At 45.1% G+C, this 26,665-nt stretch overlaps 2 protein-coding genes across 2 annotated transcripts in view; both read left to right on the top strand.

Annotated features, from left to right (window-relative positions):
* glt1d1 (glycosyltransferase 1 domain containing 1) overlaps positions 1–21,058 on the top strand; it is a 121,441-nt gene extending 100,383 nt beyond the window's left edge. The window contains exon 9 of the transcript XR_012929072.1: positions 21,040–21,058. The gene's annotated coding sequence lies outside the window, so the exon portion shown is untranslated. The remainder of the gene's footprint in view (positions 1–21,039) is intronic.
* On the top strand, positions 9,333–12,843 carry fzd10 (frizzled class receptor 10). The gene is made up of 2 exons (XM_076047088.1): positions 9,333–10,172; positions 10,278–12,843. The coding sequence occupies exon 2, from the start codon at positions 10,324–10,326 to the stop codon at positions 12,082–12,084; it is 1,761 nt and encodes a 586-aa protein (XP_075903203.1). The 5' UTR covers positions 9,333–10,172; positions 10,278–10,323; the 3' UTR covers positions 12,085–12,843.
* Positions 21,059–26,665: the final 5,607 nt, after the last annotated feature.

The raw sequence follows: 26,665 nt of genomic DNA, 5'->3' as shown, positions 1-26,665 counted from the left end.
AGAAAAAGTATAGTATTGAGTGGAGCAAAGCTGTTCAAAATGATCCAGATGCTCATGTAGACCTCTGACCTCTGGTCAGTTCAGTCCAGATTACAGATATACAGTTCTGTCAGAACTTTTTAGTTTTTGCAAAATCAGCAACCAACATATTGTTTCATTGATGGTGAAATAAATCACTTTTATTTTCTACTTTTAGAACCTGTACTTTCTTACTTTTACTTGAGTCAAGGATGTGAAACAGTACTTTTACTTAAACAAGATATATATATATATATTTTTTACACAAGTATCCCTACTTTTACTTAAGTATAGAATGTGGATAATTTTGCCACCTCTGACGCGAGGTTCCTGCAAAAACAAGGAGGCAATGAGGGAAAAATGGCTTTTAAAAGGCTGCTTCTGTTCAGGGAATCGCAGCTAATGGCTGCACCAGAGACGTTGGCTCTCCCGTGCTCGCTCTTTACGGCCCTCTCATGCTTGCCATCAAACGCTCCCATTACATCTGCGTTTGTCTTAACACGGAGCGAAAAGAAGATTCTTTTTGGGGGGTTTGGTGGGGGGTGGCAGTGAAAAGTTACCCGATCAATTAGATCTCTGGCTCGGCCTAAAACTCGTTTATCTCTGATCATTAGAACAGTATTTTTCTGTCTGCGTCGATAGTCATTTCCTCCCCTCCCCGCAGCTGCCTCAGAGTCTCCGACGCCCGGCGCCGAGCGCAGGCGAGCGCAGTCCCACGGAGCGCCAGCAAAGGAGGGAAATCAATGGAGGAAAATATTGCTGCGGGCTCACACATTTTTATCTCGCTTTGAACGAGTCAGCTTTAATTTCGCTTTGATCTCAATTTGCTGCTTTTGGGATGGCTCGGCTGCACGTTCAACCAGGAGGAATAAGCCCTCCGCCAGGGCTTCCTCACAAAAAGACCCCTTTCAACTCGGCCCCTTTATTTTATTTTTTTTCCCGCCTATGTACGCGCCAGTGTCCATTACTGCGCGAGAAGGAGTTAAAGACAGAAGAGAATCAAAGGAGCTGGACTTGCTCTCGCAGACACTCCAACCACTGCGCATTCTGCCGGGAGAGGAGTTTTATGGGCTGAGCGGAGGGGATGTTGGACAGTGTCGGCGAGCGGCGACAGTAAAAGAGACGCTCAGCGCAGCTGTCGGAGACGGCTTGTTGTGCGCTAACAGGTTGGCGAGACGCGCAGCTGGCGCTGCTCTCGGCGCTCTGACCGTCGGGCCAACACTCCCCACAGCAAAGTATTTGCATTCTCTGCTAAAGTAAACATATGGATATAGTTGGGTACAAGAATACTCTGTCAAAAGTAAAAGTACTGTAAAAAAAAAGTAGAAGTAAGAAAGCACAGGTGCTGAAATGTACTTAAGAAAAAGTAAAAAGGTTTTTTGCTAATAATTCAACAATACATTAGTTGATATGCTGAGGTACTAAAATAATCCATCCATGCATTTTCAAAAAAATGCTGGATGGAGGTGACACCTTGGACAAGTCGCCAGTTCATCGCAGGGACACATAGAGACAAACAACCATTCACACTCACACACCCTCACCTACGGTCAACTTAGAGTTCCCTATGTACCCATATGCATGTCTTTGGACTGCGGGAGGAAGCCAGAGAGAACCCATGCAGACACGAGGAGAACCTGCAAACTCCACGCAGAAAGGCCCCAGATTGAAGCCGAGACCTCCTTGCTGTGAAGTTAGCACTAGATAGATACAGTTTTATATCTACCTCCACGACAGCACAGATCAAATAGCTCTACTTCAAGCATCAACAACTCTCATAATAAGTGAATTACTTTGAACACAATTATCTTATAAACACTTTTGAACACAAAAGTACGGAGTGGTGACATGGATGAAAAATATAATAATGTGTGGCCACGCATTACTATATTGTACCCAAGAGATAATAAACACGTGGCCACAAGATGGTGAATGTGTGCCAGTAGCTGGATGGTTGTCTATATGCAGCTTTCAGTTTTGGAGTGATGTTGATTATCATTTTCAAATAAAGGTAATTATACCCTGTTTTTATATTCAAGAGTAGGCCAGGGTGGGAATGGCAACAATCATTATCTCGTGGCCACAACAATAAATATCTCGTGGCCACGCGTTTGTTATCTTGTGGGCATGGTATAGTAATGCATGGCCACACATTATTATTTTTTTCCATCCATGTCACCAGGTGGGCTCCGTCCAAAGCAAGCAGCAGCGAGGACATATGTTTGTGTAGAAATGCAGGGAGGTGAAAGTAAAAAGTTGTCAAAAAAAAAAAGAAATATTCAAGTAAAGTATTCATACTTTATTGCTTCCCACTTCTGGGACCCTTCACGCATTGTTGGAGCCCGAGGTTCCCCGGAGCAAAGGGGAACCTCGCAGCATCACCTAAAGCCCGCCGCTCGAAATGTCCGCCTCATCCTTCTTCCCCCGATTGCAGCGCATTCTTCGGAGGCGAGTTGTTTGGGGAATTTGTTTCTCTTTTATGAGGCAGAGACAAAAGGGGCAGGATAAATGACCGGGCAGAGAAAAGACCAGCGCCTTGCTGGGAGAGAAAGGGAAGGGTCTAATCTAATTTGGTTAGACAAGGATGTGTGTTGTGACGTGCGCGCGTGTGTGTGTGTGTGTGTGTGTGTGTGTGTGTGTGTGTGTGTGTGTACGTGTGTGTGTGTGTGTGTGTGTGTGTGTGTGTGTACGTGTGTGCGTGTGTGGCTGAAACGCACAGTGTGAGGGGACTGTGGGAATGGGACAGGAGGGCTGCACTATTGAATGGAACTGCCAGAGCCAGAAGCAGTGGGGAGTCTCCCCAGACGCGCTGATTCCAGGCCGGGCCACTCAAAGAGGGATTAGACCAGTGAAGGCCGCCCTGATTAGCAATTCACACTCGAGTGCCCCCACGAGGACCTCGGGTAATAATATTGCCATCAGTGTCCCTCTCGGACGCAGGCGGCAGTGAAAAATGTTTACCCACTTTTCTTTTTTTCTTTTTTTGTTTTGCTGTTTTTCCTTTCTTCCCTCCTTCCATTTGTCAACTGCACGGGTTTGTTTCTAATTCCCGCAGGAACTTCGGGCTAGCCTTGCTCACATACGTCTCCTCTGGGTCGGGAGTGGCTTTCATAAACGTGAAAAAAACAAAAAACAAGACAAGAAAAAAAACAAAGCTGCAAAAACTTCCATCCTCCTCCTCAACTTCTTCTTCCTCCTCTTCCCTTCCTCCCCCGTTTGCCGTTGAGCGACCACCACATGAAAGGGGGATGATGTAAGAACGCTAAGCTAACGCTGCCGTTTCCAAGCAGCCTCACGCCCACATATGGCAAAAAAAACCAAAAACGCTTTCATACTAAACTCTTGTTTATGACTTGGTGTCAGACTCCTCACATAGCGCGCGCCTCGCTAGCAATCACGGTAATCTACTCTATAAACACTGCGGCTCCGGCGACGCCGCTGCACCGACCGCAACGCGCTCGGCCGCCGGTAAACCTCGACGGCCGAGGTCAGAAAGGTTTTGGATTCTGAGCAAACTGCGCTGACGGCTGAAACAAATTTGCTCTCATTAATAAGTTACTGTATTGAGCTATTTAAAAAAACGTGCGGGCAAAGAATGCCGCTGCCTTTGATGTTGACGGAGCTCTTCAATTATTAATTTCTCAATTCATATGCATTTCCTCAAAATGCATGACCCTTCACTAAACTGCTCCTTTTAATGCAGCACCTTTTTTTTTCGCAGTAGAGCCAAAATAAAAAGATTGAACAGCATTGAACAGATTCGTCTCTGCCAGCGCTTGCAAAAACTGATCTTTATGGACAAATCGTTGCTTGTGTGACTTGTATAAATGCTTTCCATTTCTTTTTTTTTCTTTTTTTACTGGCACCAGCCTCTTGACAAATTGTCGAGAGGCTATAAGAGAGAAAATAACAGATTGTGTTGATAAATCGGATCATCCTGAGCTAAACGGCCGGTGCGTGCGATCGGGAGGGAGAACAGGATCCTCGGACAATGCGCGGGGCATGTGGACAAATAGTCTCACCTCCAGCCGAGTGTGTTGTTTCTTCTCATTGTGCCCCCTGAAAGAGAAGAGGAGGGCCTTGGTTAAGAAGATTATAGCTCGGCCCCACCCGTACGTTTAATCAACATGCCCTTTCAGCGCAGACAACAATGCCAAACATGTCCAAAACGTCCCCCGGTTTCTCCCATGTAGCATACCTCACATGTTGGGACGGCGTGCCAAACCACAGCAATTAGGGGGAAATACTGCGATTGCTCTCACGGAGGCAGATGTGAGCGGGGAGGAAATCGTAAACTGCGCGCTGAAGAAACTTGTAGGCGTCATTGTCAGAAATGTCACAGCCTCTAGATTTTTGATTCCCATCAAATTCATGGCTACGGGGTTGGGAGGGGGGGGGGTGTTAGCCGCAATTCATTTTTTTTATTTTTTCTACTGATCAAAATTCCCAAAAGGGCCTTAGGAGCTTTGCTTCCTCGCCCTCCGTTTCTTTCATCCATGGTTAAATATGTAAATAAAATGTCTAAAGTCATTCTTCAAAGGGGAACAAAAGAAAAAAGGGGGCTGAGGGAAAAGACAGCCATAAAATTCCTGCGATTCTCCATAACATTAGCCAGAGGGGGGCCAGCTTCCAGCCAGAGCCTAGCAGCAGGGGAGCCGGCGCGCTCCATAGAATCACACATCGCAAATCCCACACACAAAAAAAAAAAAAATATCTTTTCAGCTCCAGCCATCAAAGGACCCCGCCGCTCCTCCTCCTCCTCTTGGCCCCCACCCCCGTTCACTTTATTAGTTACAGAATTATCCCACAGTTGCTGATTTCTCAGAGATGGAGCCGCGCGGCACGGATGGGGTTGCACAGATGAGATAACGTTTTGTGCGTGCGTGAGAGAGAGAGAGACAGAAAGAGAGAGAGAGAGATGCACAAGTGTGAGTCAGAACGAGCAGGTTGTCTGTGAAACGGTGGGGAGAAATGACCACTGCTATAAAAAAAATATATATATATATATAATAAAAACATAAAAGAGACAGTAGTAGCTGCTGCGGCGGCTATGCGAAAGAGTGAACAGCCTGATTTCTCCCCTCCCTCCCCTCACTCTTTTGGTCTCACTTTCAAAGCGATATCATCAGGACCAGCAAAACAGTCATGAAAGAGGGCGAGACAGAAGCCCAGAAGAGAACAAAGGCCGGCAATTACAACAAAAACCAGTCGACTTGCCGTCCGCCGCCGCTGTTATTGCACGGCGGCGGCATTATCTTGTCAGCTGCGCTACATTAAAGGCGGCGATAACAAGGGCAGATATTTGCTTAAAAATATCCACGCCGGAGAGTCTCTCCCGATCTGCTGACTCCGGCGCGTTGATGTTACACAAGTCTCTCTTTTTTTTTCACATTAAAGCCATCACCTCTTTTTGTTGGAACTCCTACGCACCAACTGCATAATGGAAGTCTAGTGGGAAGGGAGGGGGCTGAGCGAGCAGGCAGGCTCGTCAGCTGTTGTCCTTGTCTTTTGTGGAGGGGTCACTGTATGAAAAATGCGATTGGGCTTCGCCGGACAACGCGACAAAGTTTGGGAACGTCACTGTGAGTCTGCGGCACCGGAAGAGATGAAAAATCGGATTATTTTCGGTCGAAATGCAAGGAAATCAAAGGTATTGTTGGCCAATTCAAATGTTCAAAAGCACTTGTATGATGTTTTTTTTTTGGGGGGGGTAAAAAAACAGTCGCCCGCCCAACACATACACACACACACACACACACACACACACACACACACACACCCGCATGATTGGACCAACACCCCACAGATGTCGACAGCTCGATGTTTCTAAGAAGCCTGCGCGCGACGTCGAAGGAGGGGCCACCGTTCAGAAGTGCTCGCAGCAAATATTCCTCCCGCGGCTCCGCACGCTGAGCGTGAACAGCTGAAATGCCACCGCCGAGATATCCCAAGGCCTAAACCTTTTAGGCACGCTGGTGCCAGGTTTCTCATCTCGCCCAGACATATTTCTAAAACTTCTCCTTAAAGCACTCGAGTGAGTCTTTGTAAAAAAAAAAAAAAAAAAGGGAGAAAAGAGTACTAAAAGCACCCCTGTTTACTTGTGATTAGCAATACTGCCTTGACGAAGAACATGGCCCGGCCAGCGCATAAATGTCACGGGCAGAAACTTTTTTTTCCTTCTTTTTTTACGAGGCGGTTCAGTCGATGCCTGGAGGACGTCACACATAAAGAAGAGGCCTCGCAGCTCCTCCGCACGCGAACGCGCTGACACGACATTAAAACAACGACGGAGCTCTTGCCCGGAGCAACAGCCATTCTTTCGCCAGAGAGTTTAACGCTCGCTTTCATGATATCAGCCCACGCGTCTATGTGTTATATCCAGTTTGTTTTATGACTCCGGTTTGGCTGCATCTCGTGCGAGCCAGCACCCACCCCCCTCCTCCCCCCTCCCCAACTGAAATTGTTTTGCTTTTAACGGGCTAATAAACGCCCGTCCGTCCATTCATCCTCTGAGCCGCTCATCCAGCCGGGGTCACAGAGGGGCCCAAAGCCTCCAGGAGACGGGATATAATGCAGACTGCTTTATCGCAGGGAGTGTAACACGAGCATATGCTCATTTCACATGTCTTGGGCCGTTTTGAGAGGAAGGCAGGCGGCCTAAAGTTATTCGCAACAGGTGAAACTTGTGCGATCTTTCAAACATGGTACTGTTTCGCGTAAGAAAGCATCATTTTCAAAGCAAATTTACATGTTTAGTGTTGAAATAATTATCTTGCAATGATATTACGATGTTTCCCCTTTGGTGTTGGAGTTAAAGTGATGTTGTCATTTAGTTGCAATCAAAACAAGGTCATTTCAACTGAACTGACTTGTGTTTTTACTTCTGGTTGGATGCACAGTTTTGTATGTGGAAAAAAAAAAATCAACAAATGCTGTCTTGAGTTAAACTTGGGCACACAGAAGTGTTGCCTGCCATGCAGAGGAGGTAGAGCCGTGTCACCACCATCTGGTTCCTGCACCTCACTTGTGATGGAGCATCAGCTGCCATGCAGTGGAGACGGAGCCCCTTCATCATAATCCGGTTTCCTACTCCTGTTCCTGCATGAATTGATCACACTGACTCTTTACAATCCTCATTGTTTGACTCATAGCTCACAGGCCACTGGACCTATGGACTCCTACAGGTCTTAAACATCTATTAGCAGTTCTCATCACAGTACTCGCCTCCATGTAGAAGACATTGCATCTGCACAGGATGTGAAGCCCCATGAATCAAATGGTTGGCAACTTGGGCAACGCAAATTCTAATGAATAGGTTGATTGGATCATCTAAAGTCAACCAACAAGCCGCAAACCCATCTCTCCATAGAGCTTCATCTGTGAGGTTTTTCAGATGGTGGTTTTATGGGAAATTAATAAGCTAATAAAAGTGTCACATGTCAAAGATTTTTTAACAAATTGTACTCATCCCTCTTTTTTGCAGTACCCATGTTAATGTGTACCTATAGCGGTGGGGGAAAAAAAACACTTTTGGACACCCTTAAAATTTTACTCAGTCCCAATCATTGTCAATTAAATATTTGCCACATAATTTTTGTACAAGTGTGTTTCAAAGGTTTTGACTGCATCAGAAACAAATGGAAATTTTGTTGTTTATTGTTAATGAGACAAAAAAAAAAGTACTTTTGTACTCTGGATGTGTTGTGAGGAACAATGCCATCTTGCCAGAACATCCAGTTGTGAGCTGGACGGAACAGTGCACGTGCAGCCTGTGAGTAAATGTTGGTGACCGCACTAAAATAAACTGCACTTGGAGACAAACAGGCATTCATCTTTGCTCTTGCCAAAAGTCACACTTCCTTCTCTATCTTCTATCTCTTCCACCCATTTTCTCCTGCACTTTCTCTGTGCTGGGTCACAAGGGTCTGGCGGAGTCTATCCCAACCGTCATGAGGCGAAGGCAGGATTACACCGTAGACAAGTCTGCAGTTCATCGCAGGGCCACACTTGAAAAACAAACAACCACTCGCACACAAGCACCTACAAAAGATTTCGAATTCTCAGTTTCCCACACGTGCATGTTTTTGGATTGTGGTGGGAAGCCGGAGAACCCGGAGAGAACCCACGCAGACACAGGGTGAACATTCAAACTCTACAGAAAGGTCCCAAGCCCTGAGATCCAACTCCTCCTAACCTTCCTGCTGTAAAGCAACAGTGCGCACTGCACGATTGTGTACTTTTCCATTGATTTTTATTGTAATTCTATTTCATTCACATATTAACATATCATTTTACTTTAACAATACATAGGGAGTTGGAAAGAATTAGGCACTGGTGGCTGGTTTGTTTGGTTTGTGAATATGTCAACAAACAATATTATAGAGTTATAAAAGAACAGCATCTTCAATTTAATCAGCACTGTTTCAATCTTTCCAAGACAGAACATGACAAGAATGTGCAGTTGATGTTTTGTTTTCCTCTGTGAAAATGTGCCACACAAATAGGTAGATAGATAGATAGATAGATAGATAGATAGATAGATAGATAGATAGATAGATAGAACTACTACTAACAATTTATTCATTAAACAAACAGGAGCCTCAGTAGTGTGCAGAAGAACCAGAACCATAACTCTACCCTACGCCTACTGACCACTATAGCGCACAATCCATTTTCACAGGTGCTGCCAATCAGGCACCTGAATGGCAGAACCTGGGGGCACCAGAAGCTCAAAAAAAGAGCCAACAGCAACAGCAGAATAAGCTGTTCGCAACCCAGATACTTAGCTCTGCTGCTAACCCCACAAAAGCATTTTCCTCACAAGTGTGGCACCATTTGAAAGGGGAATAAACAGGCTTTCCAACGATATATGATTTATTTCCGAGAAGCATTGTTACAACAAAGAAATGAACTACAAAACACAAATGTCCTTACTTTTTGTGTTATGTTTAGATAGATAGATAAACAGGTTTGTTGTGGGTTTGTTTGTGCTTATATATGTAATTTTTTTGTCTTTCTCTGTCTCTATTTTATTTTATTATTTTTTTTTTTTTTTACTGTGATATGGATCCCTTGGGTCTGAAATAAAGTAAAAAGATAGATAGATAGTATGGGAACATTCGAGCGTGTGCATGTCTAACACGTGCAAAAATAAACAGGAAAAACTGTTTTAGGTTGATTGTGAAACTTATCCAGTGCAGTGCAGAGCTCCCACACATGCAGTGCAACCCCGAGTTGCCTCCAGAGCACAGCGCCTGGGAGCCACATTGTGCAGCTCCTCTTCTTGGTAAGAAGGAGGGGGGGGGGGGGGAATCTCATAAAACGTGTCTCTGTCCCGCTCTTGTTGTCGAAGTTTGTGTGCCGAGTGCAAACAAACAAACAGGCTGGGGGGAAGTTCGCGGCGGAGCCTCTGAAAAGCGCCCTAATGGACAAGCTGTTCCGCACGATTTGGAAATAATCCGCGTGTCAGTGTCATCTTTTTTATGCAAACGAGCTGCCTTTGAAGGCGGATCTGTTGGCAGGTTAGACTGGGACGGAGCGGAGGCTCCGCCACCGGCTCACTCGCACTCTGGCGCTGCCACCAAACGCATCGCAGCGCCTGCTTCTTTTACACGGGAGGAGCGACACATCGCACAGCGTTCCTACGCCACATTTAAAGCTGTTCAAAGCGGATTTTTACCCTGCCCCCCCACCCCCACCTTTTTTTTTTCTCTCTTTTTTTTTTTTTTTTTGAATTATCATCACTTCGCCCGTCTCACAGTCGGAATAACTACTTTGAGCGAGCATCGCCGCCGCGTCGGGACGTTTCATTTCGCCCGCATTCGTCCAACTTGTGGCGCACGGACTTGAGCCGCGACAGACCTCCGGAAAGAAGAGAAGAAGAAGAAAGTGAGATTATCACCCGAGGACGGACTGTGGTGAAAGTGTTGGAAGTAAGCGAGGGGCGCGTCGGAGCTCGGACTCGTTCGGTTGAGGATCGTTCGACGAGGCGAAGGAGACCGAACAAGTCGCTTCCAACACTTCGGGGAAGCGCATGAAAAGCATGGACGAGAACGCGCTCCGCTTCCGCCGAGGGAACATTTTGGCACCGCTGCAGCGTTTTTCGCTTTCATTAAAATGAGGACACGCTGCTATCGCAACAGATAGCTCTGTAAGTTTTTTTTTCTTCTTCTTCTTCTTCTTCTTCTTTTTTGCTCGCTACTAAGACTCCGCCGCTGACTATTTTATCTTTATCTTTTTTTTTTTTTTTTTTGATGCAGTTGGCCCATTTTTTCTTATTATTGCTTGAAACCGAGGAGCGACAGAATGCCTTCCTTTCTTGAACTGAGCTTCTTGGTCCCCTCGCTCCTGGTCCTGTGCGGAGGCAGGGGAGCCGTGAGCTCCATAGACCCGGACTGGTCGGGAGAGGGGAGGTGTCAGCAGATCAACATCCCCCAGTGCAAGGACATCGGCTACAACATGACCCGCATGCCGAACCCCATGGGTCACGACGACCAGAAGGAGGCGGCCATGAAGCTGCAGGAGTTCGCCACGCTCATCCAGATCGGCTGCCATGTGCACCTGAAATTCTTCCTGTGCTCGCTCTACGCCCCCATGTGCACGGAGCAGGTGTCCATGCCCATCCCGGCGTGCCGGGTGATGTGCGAACAGGTCAGGCTCAAGTGCTCGCCCATCCTGGAGCAGTTCAACTTACCCTGGCCCGATTTCCTGGACTGCTCGCTGCTGCCCACTAAAAACGACCCCAACAACCTTTGCATGGAGGCGCCCAACAACGGCTCGGACGAGCCGCCCAAGGTGTCCCACACCCAGCCCCCGGACTTCCGACCTCAGCGGCCCGCCGGCGGCCAAGAGCTGCAGCCGAAGGAAGGCGGCAGCAGCGGTGGGGGCAAGCGGACGTGCAGCAACCCGGGCAAATTCCACTTTGTGGAGAAAAGCGAGTCGTGCGCCCCAAGGTGCTACCCCAAGGTGGACGTGTACTGGAGCCAGGCCGACAAGCAATTCTCCCTGGTGTGGATGGCCGTCTGGTCCATCCTCTGCTTCGTCTCCAGCGCCTTCACCGTGCTCACCTTCCTCATCGACCCGCAGAGGTTCAAGTACCCCGAGAGGCCCATCATCTTCCTCTCAATGTCCTACTGCGTGTACTCCGTCGGCTACCTCATTCGGCTCTTCGTGGGCGCCGACCGCATTGCCTGCGACAGGGACAATGGGGTCCAGTACGTCATCCAGGAGGGCCTCGAGAGCACCGGCTGCACCATCGTCTTCCTCATCCTGTACTACTTTGGCATGGCCAGCTCCCTCTGGTGGGTCATCCTGACCCTCACCTGGTTCCTGGCCGCCGGGAAGAAGTGGGGCCACGAGGCCATCGAGGCCAACAGCAGCTACTTCCACCTGGCGGCGTGGGCCATCCCGGCCGTGAAGACCATCCTGATACTGGTGATGCGCAAGGTGGCCGGGGACGAGCTGACGGGCGTCTGCTACGTGGGCAGCATGGACGTGAAAGCGCTCACGGGCTTCGTGCTCATCCCGCTCGCTTGCTACCTGATCGTCGGCACCTCCTTCCTGCTGTCGGGCTTCGTGGCCCTCTTCCACATCCGCAGGGTCATGAAGACGGAGGGCGAGAACACGGACAAGCTGGAGAAGCTGATGGTCCGCATCGGCGTCTTCTCCGTGCTCTACACCGTGCCGGCCACCTGCGTCATCGCGTGCTACTTCTACGAGAGGCTCAACATGGACTACTGGCGCGTCCTGGCTGTGGAGCGGAAGTGCGCGGCAGACGGCGGGCCAGACGACGAGTGCGTCATGAAGGCCTCCATTCCCGCCGTGGAGATCTTCATGGTGAAGGTCTTCATGCTGCTGGTGGTGGGCATCACCAGCGGCATGTGGATCTGGACGTCCAAGACGCTGCAGTCCTGGCAGAACGTGTTCAGCAGGAAGCTGAAGAAGAGGACGAGGAGGAAGGCGGCCAGCGTTTTCACCAGCGGCCGGCCGTACATCAAACCTCACCCGTCCCTCAAAGGGCACAGCACTAAGTACGAGCCCACGCGGCCGCCCCCAACATGCGTGTGAGCTTTTCTCTTTTCTTTTTGTTTCGTTTAAACCAAAAATATGTGAAGCCCTTACACTCCACCAGACTTTGTCATAAGAATGCTGTCAAAGCAACGTTAAAAAAAAAAATTAAAAATCTAATTATTTCTCATCAGAGGCCATGTCAAGTTGGCTGTTTTCTATCTTAATAGCCATCTTACACGTGTTAAGTGCTGCTTTTGTTTCAGAAAAAAAAAATCTGCTTCTGCTGGATTCACTTATCTTGTTGAGAGACTCGGTCGTGGGAAATAAATCTTGCTGTTCTGCAGAAAAAAAAGAGTGGAACAAACGGTTTGGATGTGCCATGGGGTTACTTGAATAATGTGCAATAGATGTTTTTCTTGCTGGCAAAAAAGACACTTGTACTGTTGCTGACAGATCACAGACAAATGGAAATGGACCCCTTGGACAATGGAGGCAAATGGTCTTTAGAGCCGAGAGTCGCATTTGGAGGCTTTTTAATGGAAATGGCGGCGGCGGTCTATATGTTTGAACTGCAGTGAGAGAGCAGCTGCTGAAAAGCGTACCAGATCGTCCAGACAGACATTGCCGCAAATTGAATCAAGCACTCGTTACTGAAAAGTTATTTGTACATGTATTTTTTTGTCCTTTTACCATTTTCTTTTTTGTTCACGTGTTTTTGCTGTTTTATAGCACAAGGGAACGTTTGTATATATTTCTAAAAGCTGAAAAACTCCAGATTTTTATAGAAAAAAATAAAAAAAACGTTCTAGTTTTAAATTGTTGTGAGAGCACTGTTGTATGCTTCCACTGCGTTGTTCTTCCCACCCTCTCATTCCGCTATGCTGTGCAAAATTCTGGCTTTTTAATACTGCATCACTTCCTATCCGTGAGTAGTCTACGGACGTTACAGCACAACAAAGGGGGAAAAAAATGATGTGAAATGATAGCGCTGGGTGTTAAAATGGGTCGCTTGCGGAACAGGTTCAAAGCACAACGATTACCAAGAGACTGGTTAAATGCTAATATATTTTCAACACAATTAGTTCCTTTTTTTTTTCTTTTAGAGAAGGAAGTCATCATCATCTGTATCCCAACAAATGGAACACTGTAATTTGAAATATATTTTATGAAACAGGACAAAATCTGGCCTTTTGTAACCGCATCAAAAGCGTCTATAATGAAGCTGCGTTTTTTTTTTGTTTTTTTTTTTTAGAAAATCCCTAATGCCCTTCAAGCTGTATTTTCACATTCATCATCTTAAATGTTGCTTTGCAAAGTTTTCTTTTTACGTCGTATGAAACGGACGCGACGCTACATTTTCAGTCCAGTGTGGCCCTCACTGAATGTGTTGCAGGTGCCAGTGTGTGTAAGTGAGGAGGGTTATACAATAATCCAGCTCTCATTCAGGACCGGATTAAACCGTTTAAAGCGCCTCGCTTTGAAAAAGATCATCGCCATGAAACACAGAGGCGCAGAATAGCCGTCGTCTCCTCCCTTCTCGTCTGGTGACATTTCCAAAGACACATCTGGCCTGGATTTGAAGTAGCTCCATATTGACTGAGGCGGCTCTACCAAAAGCATGGGTAAACAGGAGACAGTGTTTGCTATTCCGACATGTTTAGTGTTAAATGATCCATACACTGTCAGCGGATAGTAGCACTCCTAGGGCCACAAGCCTAGTCTTGAATCTGAGCTGTCAAGACAAAGGTCTTGACAGGTCCAACCAGAACAAAAGGGGGGGAAAAAAATAAATAAATGGAGACTTTGAAGTCGCTGGCTTTATGTGGAGGCAAACCGCTCGGCATGGAAGCAGGAGGTGTGTGGCCTGAGTGTGACCTTGAAGTTGCGCGACTAGTTTGTGACAAAAGACTTGCACTTGGTCTGGGGACAGACCGTCACTTCTGCCTTTTATTTTATTCACTCATAACCTTTTTTTTTTTTTGTGGAGAGAGTTGCGAGAGAGTCCTCGCTGTTTTAATGAAGTTTTAGAAGTGTAGCAATGCTTCTTTTTTTTTTTTTAGCCGGAGGGCATTCAAGTTCCAGCGTCAACACGACCCGTTTTAACAGTCGAAAAAGCACATGACTCACAGCCTTTATGTGGCTGAATCAAAGTCAGCCAGTGTCTATTGATACTTGGAGTTTCGGGGGAGAGGGGGGGGGGGGGGAGAAAAAAAAAAAGGTGCGAGCGCTTCAGAGAGCTTCAACGGAGGCCACCTGGATAACAGCCCCCGAGGTGTCTGCAAAGGCTGTAAATATAAATGACAGTTACCACCCTCCTCCAGGGCTTCTCCAGCCAGGCAGCCTTCACTTCTCTTCTTCTGCTCTCTTCAAAGGGAGAGAATCCTGCTCAGAGCAAGAGCGACAGTATTGCTGGCAAGAAAGTTTTTTTTTTCTTCTCTCCCCCCTGCCCCCGCCCCTTCACTCCCTCCTCCCCCCAGTCTCGCCTTTCGGTAGGAGGGAAATCGCGGTCAACTGTACGTATCGCGGGTTTTTTTTTTTTTTTTTTTAAAGGTGTGGCTCCTCTCCCGCCAGATCACAGGTGATCAAGGCCAGGTGCCGCAAAGCGAGGGCCGCACTCCCCGGCCGCCGTCTAGATCGTCAGGCGTGCGGACGCTCCTGGGGGAATCCCGCCGCATCCTCGTGACCTGGCGGGGGCAAAGACGAGGAGGCACGAGCCCCAAACGTTGGACTCCAAATATGTTGTGGCGAAAACATTCGTCCTCTTTCCTTCATCCGATCCCTTCCGCTTTGCCGCGCAGGAAGGAGCTAGCCGCCGCCCGCGTTGGCAAAGACCAAGGGCTTTCTGCTTTGTGATCTGTGTCGCTGAAACGGCTTCAAGCCGCTGGTAATTACTTGATTTGATTTCGCTGGCCAGAGAGCGCTGATTTTTGGTTTCTTTCTTTTTACATTTGAGGTGGCGTGTTTCTGTTGGAAAGCAGAAGCGAAGCAAAAGTGCTGACACAGAAACAAATGCTTAAATGTCCAATGTGTAAAATTTGGCTTGATTTGTGATTGCTTTATTGATAAAAGCTTGATATGCTGCCTATAAATACAATAATAAAAGTGTATACTCACAGTACAATAAAAGTAATCTTGTTTTCCCACCCTTAGAACAGTTCTCATATATATAAGAATATACATAGAAAAAATAATGGAAACACACTGGCAAACAGGATTCCTTAAAAATTCTACACACTGGACCTTTAAGAGAATTAGGCCCTACCTGGGTTCTTCATCACCTGCTTCACGACTGTGTGTGTGTGTGTGTGTGTGTGTGTGTGTGTGTGTGTGTGTGTGTGTGTGTGTGTGTGTGTGTGTGTGTGTGTGTGTATGGGCCTGCGGAGGAATGTTTGTACCTTTTACTTTGTGGCCCGCTTTCGCAAATGCTCGTAAAGTTCTTTTGACACAGTGACATAAATCACGTTAGAGGGATGACTGGCGACTGAGGCAGCGTCGCTTTGATCAGACCCCGTGGGGTGGGGGGAGGACTCGGGGAGACGCCCCATGTCCTCATCCTCAGCCGCTCCAGCTGCACCTGTTTGCTAGTTCAGGCCTGCCTGGCTGTCTGACGGTCTGTCTGTCTGTCTGTTTAGAGAGCAGCGCTTTAGCCCGCCTCATGTCACCGGCTCACGCGCGACACACACACACACAACAAAAGAATTTGCCGCACGTCGAGGGCTCCAAACGTGCGGCGTCTGCTCCTCACACCGATCACTCCCCGCCTGACAGCCGCTCAGTATGCGAACGCGCCAAGACGTCGTCCCCGCTCTTTAGCGAGAGGCGCGTTTACCGAAGACGGCTTCCCGGCGACGGAAGTTTACACGGAGCGAGTCGGTTATTGAAGAGGGAAACTTTTCAGAGGGAGCAGCGAGTTTCAGCGAGCAAAGTGCTGCTATCAGAGAATGCAATGAAAGCCCCTTTTCATCCCCTCTGTTACACGAATCCGCAAGTTCTGAGACTCGGGCTTGAAGGAGTTGTGGGTGGGCTTCATCTTCCGAAATCGATCTTTGTAGCAAAGAATCTGGGGCAATGAAAAAGTACAGTACGCATGCACTAACAAGCCGCGATAACGGCGTGCACACACGCGCGCACGCACACACGCGTCAGTCTGTAGTCAAAGGCGTTTTTTTTTCCTGCCGCTGCTGAAGGTGAGAGTAATTACATGAAAAAAAAAAACAGGTAACAATGAGCTCTGCCTGTGAGGCTCGGGCAAGGCACCTTTTCAAATGCATAATAGAGCGCCTCGTAGGCCCTCAGCTGATCAAACAAGTGGCTTTGGTTTGAAAGAGGGCTGAATATGTTTATTTGCATGTGAAGACGTGAGCGACTTTGAGGTGGAGATCAGACAGATTAGTGTTAAGTGACACAGATCCGTGCAAACAGACACTCCCCTGCATGCGGACGGGGAGGGTGGCGACAGTACTTGTGTGGAGGAAGCGTGGCAGCAGGCGGACCCGAACCAGTCCGGCAATTGCAGCTGCATTATAAGAGCACGGCAGAGATTTTTTTTTTTTTTTGGCCTATTGTGTAAGGTTCTCTAAAAACATTTCCTTAAAAGAAATGGATATACATAATACATATGAAAATTACTATCTTTAGGATCAAATAAAATTATACAGGGATGCAAGTTCAATCTCAAAGCCTTAAGGCAGTTTTTAAATTAGGATCTATATATATATTTTTTTTTTCAAAGCTCTTTTAAAATATGTTGTACTTTTAAAGGAAACACGGCTAGTGTTGACTTCATCACTTTATCTGTGTCCCACATTACATTCATTGTCTCTTCTTGCTTTTGTCAGTTGGGGATCATGATGTCTCTGTTATTAAACAGTAAATCAAATTGGTTGCTTAGTTTTGTTTGTGCAATCGCTGGGCTTCGGCCAGCCAAAAGCTGCTTCTGGCGGTGGTTTTGATTCTTAGTGTGATGTCGATTTTCTTCTCTTACTTATGACATTGTTGGTTTTGAGGGTTTAAAATTGGCTATTGAACATATAACTCTGAGGTAAGAATGCACCATGAGTTGCATGATTATCTTTAAGTTAAAGTGAAAGTTAGCCCACCGATGTTAGCTAATTCTGACTTTGATCTATCAGCTCGCTAATCCACGCTGGGGGGGCAGGCGTTTGAACACCCTTTATTACAGTGTTCAAACGCCTGCTGAATGGGGACATCGACTATCCATGTTGCTGTTTAAGCTTTAGCACCGTTAGATGCTAAGGCGGCTGCCTCGCGTTCTTTCAATATCGCTTCGCCACGATGACGACTTTGCAGGTGAGCTACAAGATTTGTTGCGTTAAAACTTGACGTCTTCTTTGTTATTAGTCAGGCAGTGACGGGGTCAGGCTTGGGTCCTGCTAATGAGGTGCGATAGATGACGTAACTAGCGCGAGCCTGTTTTGTTGCCACTCAGCCTGCAAACGTTTCCAGTTTTATTAATTCACGTTTCATTAATTTAGCGGATCTTTTTATCGGAAATATTCACGTATCGGGCCGATATAAATTGAGTGATTTTCCCCCTAATCGGCTGATATTTTATCGGTCCGATAAAATATCATGCATCCTTAGCACTGATGGTGAGTGGTGGAGTGGAGAGAGTCGTACGCTCGTGTGGAAAAAAGCGCAAGTTTACAGACAGTATCGGGGCTATAGAAGCACCGACAGAGAGCGATGCTGATGGATCTGGCAGGGCTCGCAAACACATTCGAGTGAGAAAACGCCCGAGGTTCAAAACACGCTTTCGGCAAAACTTAACAACAAAAGATGGCATGGGAGGCAAGAACATGAAAGGAAGCCGCTCAGTGATCTCGAACAGAAACTCGGAGAAAACATCCGTCCTGCGTGCTGAATTTGTTGTAAGCACGTTTATGGCTGCACGGCTGTTGAAAGATAGGACAGTCCTCCGGCTCTTCGGTCTGTTTAGCAGCTTGATTATGCGCCAGATGAACCTTTTATATTTGTGTTCTGACACAACTTCCACAACAATTAACGTTTATAACCACATTTCAGGCCTACTTGAGTGAAAAAAGAACTGAATTTTTGAAATAGAAGGTGTAATAATAACAATGCAATAAGAAATCACCTATATGAGTTCCGCTCCTTGCCTTGACCTGAGTAGGCCTCAATGTTTACAAGATTTCATCTAGTTTTATAACATCAGATGGTCTCTAAAACTGATATGAAATGGAAAATATTATAAATACATGATGATAAAGATATGTGATAACGACATATCAGTATCTGTCACATATCTTAGACAAGTGACAGATCATCTTTTGACTGACACTATTTCCATTCATATATTACAATGCAATTCTAGGTATCCTGTGTGAAAACGCCGACACCAGAGGTAGGTGTATGTCTTGATGTCGCTTTTGAGGAGCTTCCATCTCCCTCATCCCAGTAAATGTAATAATTGTCTTTGGTCTGTTCTCTGTTGTAATGTTCTATCCACTTGGTTGCGCTACTTCCAGTATTCTATAATATGGTAGACTTTTCATCCGATCATATTTCAGCTAGTTTGTGTTGTCAGGCCTTCAGAATCAACAGAGCAGGCTCCTGTCTGCTGTAAGTGAGCGGACACAGTTAACAATCAGATGTGAATCTCAACAACACAATCAGAGTATGAGACACCAAGGCCAGCTACAAGGTCCCACACTGAACTTGACACAGACATGCCCTGTGATTGGATGAGCACTCGTGCAATTGTGAAAAAATATCTGGACTACACCAGGAAATCCATTACCTACCAACCACTATAATTTCGAATCATTTACAAATTATTATGCACAATAACACAGCGCAACATGTTCCGTTGTTTTTCTGTTACATATTCTCAAAAACAAACGCAAAAAAAAATCAGTTCACTTTTATCTTCGATGAATAGTTTGTAACGTTATCGTCTTGTTGGTGTCTCAAATGAAATGGCGACTCGTTGATTTTAAATGTTTATTGGACAAACTTGTTTAAGCTCACGAAGCGTACTATTTGTTGACTTATTAGTACTTTGTTGACTAACCTGTTTGTCAACAAAGTAATAAGAATCAGGTTTCCTACTGTCCCAATGGTGAAAGCGAGCTTATTGATTTTAAATGCCCCAGAAATTAAATGTTGCCTGACTAGCCACTATTAAGGTGATGTAATGCGCAAAGGTGATTCTGTATAGATTCTCAAGCCGTGGTGCCATCTTGATGTTATTATGAGGTGTGTTCATTTAGACTAAGTACGACGTCACAGAAGGTCGCGGCACGAAATGAACGTCCAGCACTGGTAAAATCAATACATTATTGAGGAGTCCCGGATGGACGACTTGGTTAATAATCCAGGGGTGTGTAGCTTTGAGTAAGAAAAGACCAACAGATTGGAAGTAAACAGACTGGTGGGGACTTAAGGTGGGGAAGTCAAAACAGCTCAAAGAAAGTAAGTGGCGGAAAGTTACCCAAAAAGTCTCCAACGTAACAATTTTTGTAAGCGAAATCAAACTCTAAAGTTAACATTGACAAATAGTCTCCAAGAGAAGCTCTGCTGAAAACAAGAATGCTGTTTTCTTGTGTGTGTTTTTATTTGTATCGTTTACCTTTGCAATTATTTGTGCAGCTCACCTCCTTTTTTCTTTCTGGCATCAAGGTAAAAGGAATACACGCAGGCAAAATGTCACATTCGTGACTCTGAATACGTCCATGCTGTAGCATTGCCGAAACCAATTGGAGAACGGTCTGGAGAATTGGCTGCGGTATATTATGGTATCGTTGAACTTTCGGTGACTCTGTCTGATGTCGGCGCCCATGTACCTTTGAATAATCAAACTGTGGTCTGGAAACTAGGAGCGTTCTGCTTCTCAGACATAGTAGCAGGGCAGATTGTCTGGTCCTGATAATAGTAATGTGAGTGATAGCAGCAGCTAATCTGCACTGAGAAAGGGGTCAGGACCCACTTATCAGGCCCAAGTGGAAAGTAATGGCCCACAGAATGGTCCATCTGTGACTGCAGAATGACCAAAACATTGCTGGTGCCTGTCCATTTTATGGACAAACGTCGTCCCTGTCTTTTGATGCGATACTTGAGGCTCCCTAAGTTTATTGTTCATACTTTTGAACATGGCCGAACTTGCGATGGATTTTGGGTAACCAAAATATTTACTTTACATCTCAAAGTAAGCACAGACGTGAGCTCCACCACGAGCGCAATCAAGCGAGAGACGTGCCCGCTCGCTCCACCACGAGCGCAATCAAGCGAGAGACGTGCCCGCTCGCTCCTCCACGGTAGTCGACGTTCACAGGGGCACGTAAACAGAGCGTCCGCGGATTTGAAGCAAAAACACCCACATACGGAGTTTATCATCATCATCAGACATATCACAGTGTATCACGAGCAAGAATGGCTGACATGGAATTAAAAAAGAAAGAAAAAAAAAAGCTCAGCCGCCTGTTTGATCATTGCCTCGAGCCGCGGACATCACTTTGAACCAACAAGGCTAGATTCACTAAACAGCATGAAGACAAACCTCTGTTCTTTCTCTTCAAAGGACAGAACTGGGCGCTGCGGCACACAACAAAATGTTCTATTAGGCAGGAAGCATGAAATGATTTAGATGGAGGCTGAGGTGTGGAAGATTGTTCCGGTTGTAGCCAGCGCAGGGATTTTGTGAATTCAGAGGAGTTGGGCGAAGAAAATATGGTACATTTTTTAACACATTTACACTTTTTTAAATGTATTTTTCAGGTTAGGGTAAGGCAGTAATGTCAGTCAGTGATATATTGTCATAATGTCAACGTTTTCAAGAGTGTTTCGTGTTTTTAGACTATCACGCACACAAATTCATCTTCTTGAAAGGATTGTATGGTATTTGGTAAAAATGGAAACAATCTTAGTCTGTTGGCTGACTATGACTGTGACAGGATGGGTGTCTATCACGTTCTCAACCATTTAGGGTTCTTATGCAAATGCAGATGCTAAATTTCAAGGAAAATGAAATAGTGCTGTGTACATGTATATATATATATATATATATATATATATATATATATATATATATATATATATATATATATACATATATACATATATATAAATATATATATAAATATATATATATAAATATATGTGTGTATGTATGGTATGTATATATGTATGTATGTATGTTCAATATGTGTATACATATATATATATATATATATATATATATATATATATATATATATATATATATATATATATACATATGTTTACATACAGTATATACATGTTTTTGTCAAATTGTTTTTTTGTTTTTTGATTAATTTCCTCAGAATCTTTTCTCCAGGAAAGAACTATTCTGCTGGCCACGGGAAACAGGGTATAGAACTCAGGGAAGGAGTGCACGCACTCCTCTAAAAAGTTGTTTAACCCTGTAGAATCGTCCCTCTTCGTTTCAATGCGCCAAGAGGCTGGACGCAGGTCAGGGGAGGCCACGGAGGACAGTGAGCGCCTCTTACGAGAGTCAGACACTTTTTTTTGAGAACCACTGCGAGAGGCACCGAGTCAGTTCATTGATATTCAAGGATTTGACCCGCTGACAACAGGGATGTCACAGAGGTTAAGACAGCCGTGCCTTTCCTCATTGTGCTGGGCCAAAAAGCCAGGGGGTTCCCCGGCCGTCCAAGCCGCCTCCGCTCAGTTGTCATGGTGAACAAATCAGTCCAACGGCACTATGTCACACTCATGTGGGCACATTCTCCCCTTCTTCCTCTCTTTCTTTTCTTTCTTTGATTTTCCATCATGCTGCTTCACCATGGGGACTGCCAGAGAGAGCGCTTTCTGTCTTCTGACAATGCCCGGCGTGTCACGGACATCCCCATACATGTACAGTGCAAAGAAATCAGTCTGCGGACACTGATGGCTTCCCCTCTATAGACACTTGGCAGCTGGCATATTTCTTCAGCGACGTGGGCTCATATCAAGGAAACCGTTTCCCCTATGCGCCCCTGCAACAGCTAATCCAGCACTGTTCATTCATTCATATCTTCTAGAGGCTGCAACTGGTGGCCAACTACTGTAGTCTGGAGTAAAATGCAAAGAAAATCCCCTTTTCAAACAGGCGAAAAACTCTGAGTGTATGACGTTTTTAATTAGTCTGTAGCTACACTTGTGATGGATTTGTGCTTAAGTCTCGCATGTATGGTCTAGCCATGATTACCGAGTGCTAGAAGTGCTGACAAGAATGAATAAAGCCATCAACGTCAGTTTTTGCTCGGCTGCAGTATATTTTACAATCTCACCACAAGTTCACATTCAAATGATTGATGCTTTAAAGGCCAATTCACGCTTTCCGCAACTGCCAATTACGCAGATACAGTCATTAGCACCTGTGCACTAGCATCAACGCAAACCCCCTTCTTCTGTTGCTTCTTTTCTCTCCCTTTTTCTTGTGTTTGCTCACATCACAAGAGATGGCTCCATCTCTTCTTCTCTCGTTTTTGGTGTATTCCTGTGGCAGCATCACAGCGCCACCTACCGGCCTGGCACACACGCCATTGCATCGGCAGTAGTTTCGAGTGGGCGTGCATCGTTCTTCATACAATATGTTTGTTTTTTTTTCTTCTCGAGCGAGAGAAAAACAAACAGATTGCTCTTGTTTGCCTGTAGACAAGGCCCACAGTAAGTGGGTGTTGTGCAATCAGTGACATGTCAGATCAGGTGCGGAGTTTACATTCCAGGTCATCAAGTCTTAATACCTACAAACCATGTTTTGGCTGAAAACCTTGTGTACCAGTCATATGCCTCGTGGCTGTGAGCCACTACTGGTGGCTTTAACACAAACAGGGGTGAAGCATCAGTGAAGCTCACAGATAAGACCAAATATCTATCACCAGGCATTCATTTGATTCCCCTTAGAAAGAGCATGCGCACCCCGTGACCTTGCTGCGTCCTAATGGAAAACAACTGACTGATGTATGGCACTGCAGTGTCTTGCTGTCACACAAATATGCTCGACAAGCCAATGTCAGAGAGATTAGGCTGAAGGGAAAATTGCAGCTGCATTTAGCCGCAGAGCTGGCGAGCTGTTGCTCTCAGGTGATGGGGCATGTCTGTGCTCCACCCCACCTGAACCTCACAGCTGCCGTGGTTGGCACTGTAATTACAGAGGTGAGACATAAATCAGAGAAAGTAAAGAAAAAAGAAAGAAAGAAAAAAAGAAAGACAGAGGGAGCGACTCGTATTGCCTGAGGGCCAGAGAGAGGCTTGATACTTTGACTGTTCCCTCATGAATGCTCTTTCTTCTCAGTTCTGTCTGTTTCGTCAAACACACTCATCCCGTGGCCGTGAGGCCGTTTGGCCTTAGCGGGCTCTAAATCTGCGGGTGCCTCATGGCGCCTCGCTTCATCACGCTTGCACGTGTTAAACCAGTGAACAGCAAGACCGCAAGAAGTCGCATCCGTCACAGGGTTAAATACGATTGCGTAAGATTGAATTGAGCAGATTTGTGATGTTTGTGTCTCCCTTGGCTTTTAGAAAAGAAATGAAGACGTCGAAGCACTGTTCCGTAAAGTTTGAGTTTAAACTTTACAAAAGAGAACACTTGAGAGTTAGTGTTTCAAGGGGGTAAAAAAAAAAAATGCCACCAAGATTTATCACATGTGAAATACAGTAAGCATCTGCTCCATTTTGACATTTGTTTGTTTTAATTGTTGACATTTGAGATTACAAATAAATTATCAAATTGTGATAAAAAATTAATTCATTATAAGTTATGAATTTCAAGTGAACTTTTACTAACAAGGCTCGGTTGGGAATGGGTTGGGGCTTTTTCCCAGTCGGTGGACAGGAAAGGGAATATTTTAGGGGTTTGACTTTCTGTGGTTTGGTTTATTTCCTGTTTTATTTTGACAGAATCTTCCTTTGAAATTGTCACTTTACTTACACCCTGTGTGATTACCTTACGTTTGTGCCATCCAGTGTTTTTAAGCAGTGATTTTCTTCCCCTTGTTCCCAGTTTGTCTTGTCTTCCTTGTGATCAGTGTTCCAACATTCTGCTTCAGTTTTTAGTGAATGAGCTCTCTATTGATGGGTGGATAAAATCCTTGCAAAGCTTTCTTGAAGCTTCTCCAACACAAAAGTAGCAAAGCCAGCTTTGAGCAGTTTTTTTTTTTTTTAAATCCAAAAAATGATTGTCCAGAGGACCGTCCACACATGAACATTTGTTATGAAGTGTTTTTGGCATTTGAAATGCAAATTAACCAATGCAGTGAAACGTGTTGTTCTGTTACAACTTACAACAGTTACTTGATAATATGATATAAGAAGTTCTGGAAATTTGTGAGTTATTATAGTGCTTGTGAGAAACCACTTTTGTTAGGAATGATTATAAGCACGTACGGATGTAGATCAAATACCTTTTCATGATTCTCAAAATAATATCAACGTAATGTAACACATAGTACAAGTATAATAAGAGCCAAATTCAACAGTAGTAGAAATATATTCACTGAAATGATTCCAAAGGAGCTGCGTCACAGCGTGAAGACAAAGTCAATCAGTGTTACATGAGTGTTCTCAATCATTAAACACTTCCAGTGTACCACTATGATGCACGAGGCTTCAAACATCATCGGCGATGTGATGTTGTCGATTTGTTACAAGCCTTGACAGTGTGTTTTGAACCAGTCTGCTTCAATAGAGTTTTTTGAGCCTCAGTATCAAATGTTCTGTCTCTCCTTGTTTCAACTTGATCATTTAAGCTTTGCCTTCCAATTTCATCAACTGAATACCAATTTTTGACCTTTGGAGTTTTCATTGTGGCTTGTACTTTTTCTTTGTGCACTTGCATTTCTGTGTTCACCGGTCCATCAGTTTGAGAGCAAACAGTCCACAATGGACACAACGCTCGCTTAACGTGAGCATTGGTAAACAGCTTGATGGTATGCGTGAGACATTGGCGTGCGTGTGTCGGACCTGTCTATCTCAAATTTAATGCTACTGATTGGTGAGAAAAGGTGCATTAATCTGATGGTCCACCAGGGTTACTTCATCGCTTCATGCCCGCTCAAGGTTCCTCTGTCTGCTTCTTTTTTCAAGGCTTTTGGTTGTTACTAGCTCAAGACACAAATTAGAAGGATCAGAACCAAAATCAGCGTTATTGTTTTGCTTTATAGTTTTCACAAACATTTGACTCGCTCTCTGTACCATGGTTGAGGAAACATTTTTTGTAAGGAAACAATAGAAAAAAGTAGAACAGTACAAGAAAGTAAAGTTACCAAAAATGTGGTATTGGTAATAACACATTTAGTAATAAGAGTATTGAGGAAAAAGAGAATGTTTTGCTATAGTGCGTATTATTGCTTACAAAAGTGCGAGTATGGGTTACAAAGTGCAAGCGCGAGGTTTCAAAGTGCATGACCAGTGGGTTTCCTGAGTTTCTGTGACCCTCAAGGGTTCCTTTAGGGCAATAGCCTGGGGAAAGTAGCTATCTCATTGGCATGCAGCTTCAGGGTTCTGGAACACCTACCAGATGGGAGGAGTCTAAAGAGTTTGTGTGCATGGTGTGTGGGGTCAGCAGAGCTGAAGCAGACAGACAGTGATAGGAGAATATAGCAGACTGATAAGGGAGCTCTAAAGGTGTTGTTTAAAACAGTGTAGCCAATAGTCCAGTGTCCGTGGTCCTGACGGGACACTTTATATGCAAATACACAACAACCGCAACGCTGCTGCTTGTGTTCCAACTGGAACAAGAAAACATTTTTACCTATCTTAGTTTACTCCTACACTGGCTGCCAATGAAATCCAGTTTGAAGTTCTCCCCCGCACATAAAGCTTTAAATGTCAATGGACATTTTTATCTTACTCTGCTGTGCCTTATCAACCAAACAGGATGCTGTTCTCCCAAAACACAGGCTTACTGGTAGCCTCTGGAGTTGCTGGCAGTTGTCTTGGAAGCAGAGCCATTTGGCTATCAGGCACCTAACCTTGAGCTAGGCATAAGACATGGATATCATTTGGTGTACATGAGTGGAAAACGGCATTTAATACACCTATTATGAATATCTGGTGATGTCATTGACGGGACTAAGTCTCTGGAGCAACAAAGACTCACTAAATAAGCGTGCTTTTGTTTATCTGAAGGACATTTTGGTGATTTTTTTTTCCCCCTTCCTTGTCTTCAGGCACTCTATCACTTTGGTCCTGGATGCTACTAGTGGAGTATGACCACAACACTCTTTCTTCTGCCTCCAACAGACTCACCACCTTGCAGCTGGTCTTTGGATATCAGCTTCCTCTTTGGTACTGCAAGGGGAGGGCATCTATTGGCAAAAGCAATGATGCAACAATGCCACGGGATTTTTTCCATTCTTGTATCTTTTTTATTTTATATTTGCATGTCCAGTTTTATTTATTTATTTATTTAAATGTGAAGGTTTTTTTTCTCTTTGAGATGCGACATCCCACTTTTGTTTTATTTTTTTTATTTTTTTGTTATTAATAGCAGTTGTAGTGGTAGCAGCAGTAACAAAACATAGAAATAAATCTCATCAGAAACTAAAAAAAAGCATGGAATTGTGTTCTTGGTAGATTTGTCAATTGCAAGCGGAGCTTTTTTATATATTTTTTTTCCACATAAAACTATTAT

The sequence above is a fragment of the Nelusetta ayraudi genome, unplaced genomic scaffold (genome assembly GCF_046127955.1).
Source record: "Nelusetta ayraudi isolate G7.1 ecotype Tasmania unplaced genomic scaffold, CSIRO-AGI_Nayr_v1 ptg000092l, whole genome shotgun sequence".
NCBI classification, from domain to species: domain Eukaryota; kingdom Metazoa; phylum Chordata; class Actinopteri; order Tetraodontiformes; family Monacanthidae; genus Nelusetta; species Nelusetta ayraudi.
This window is presented reverse-complemented; position numbering and strand designations above follow the sequence as displayed.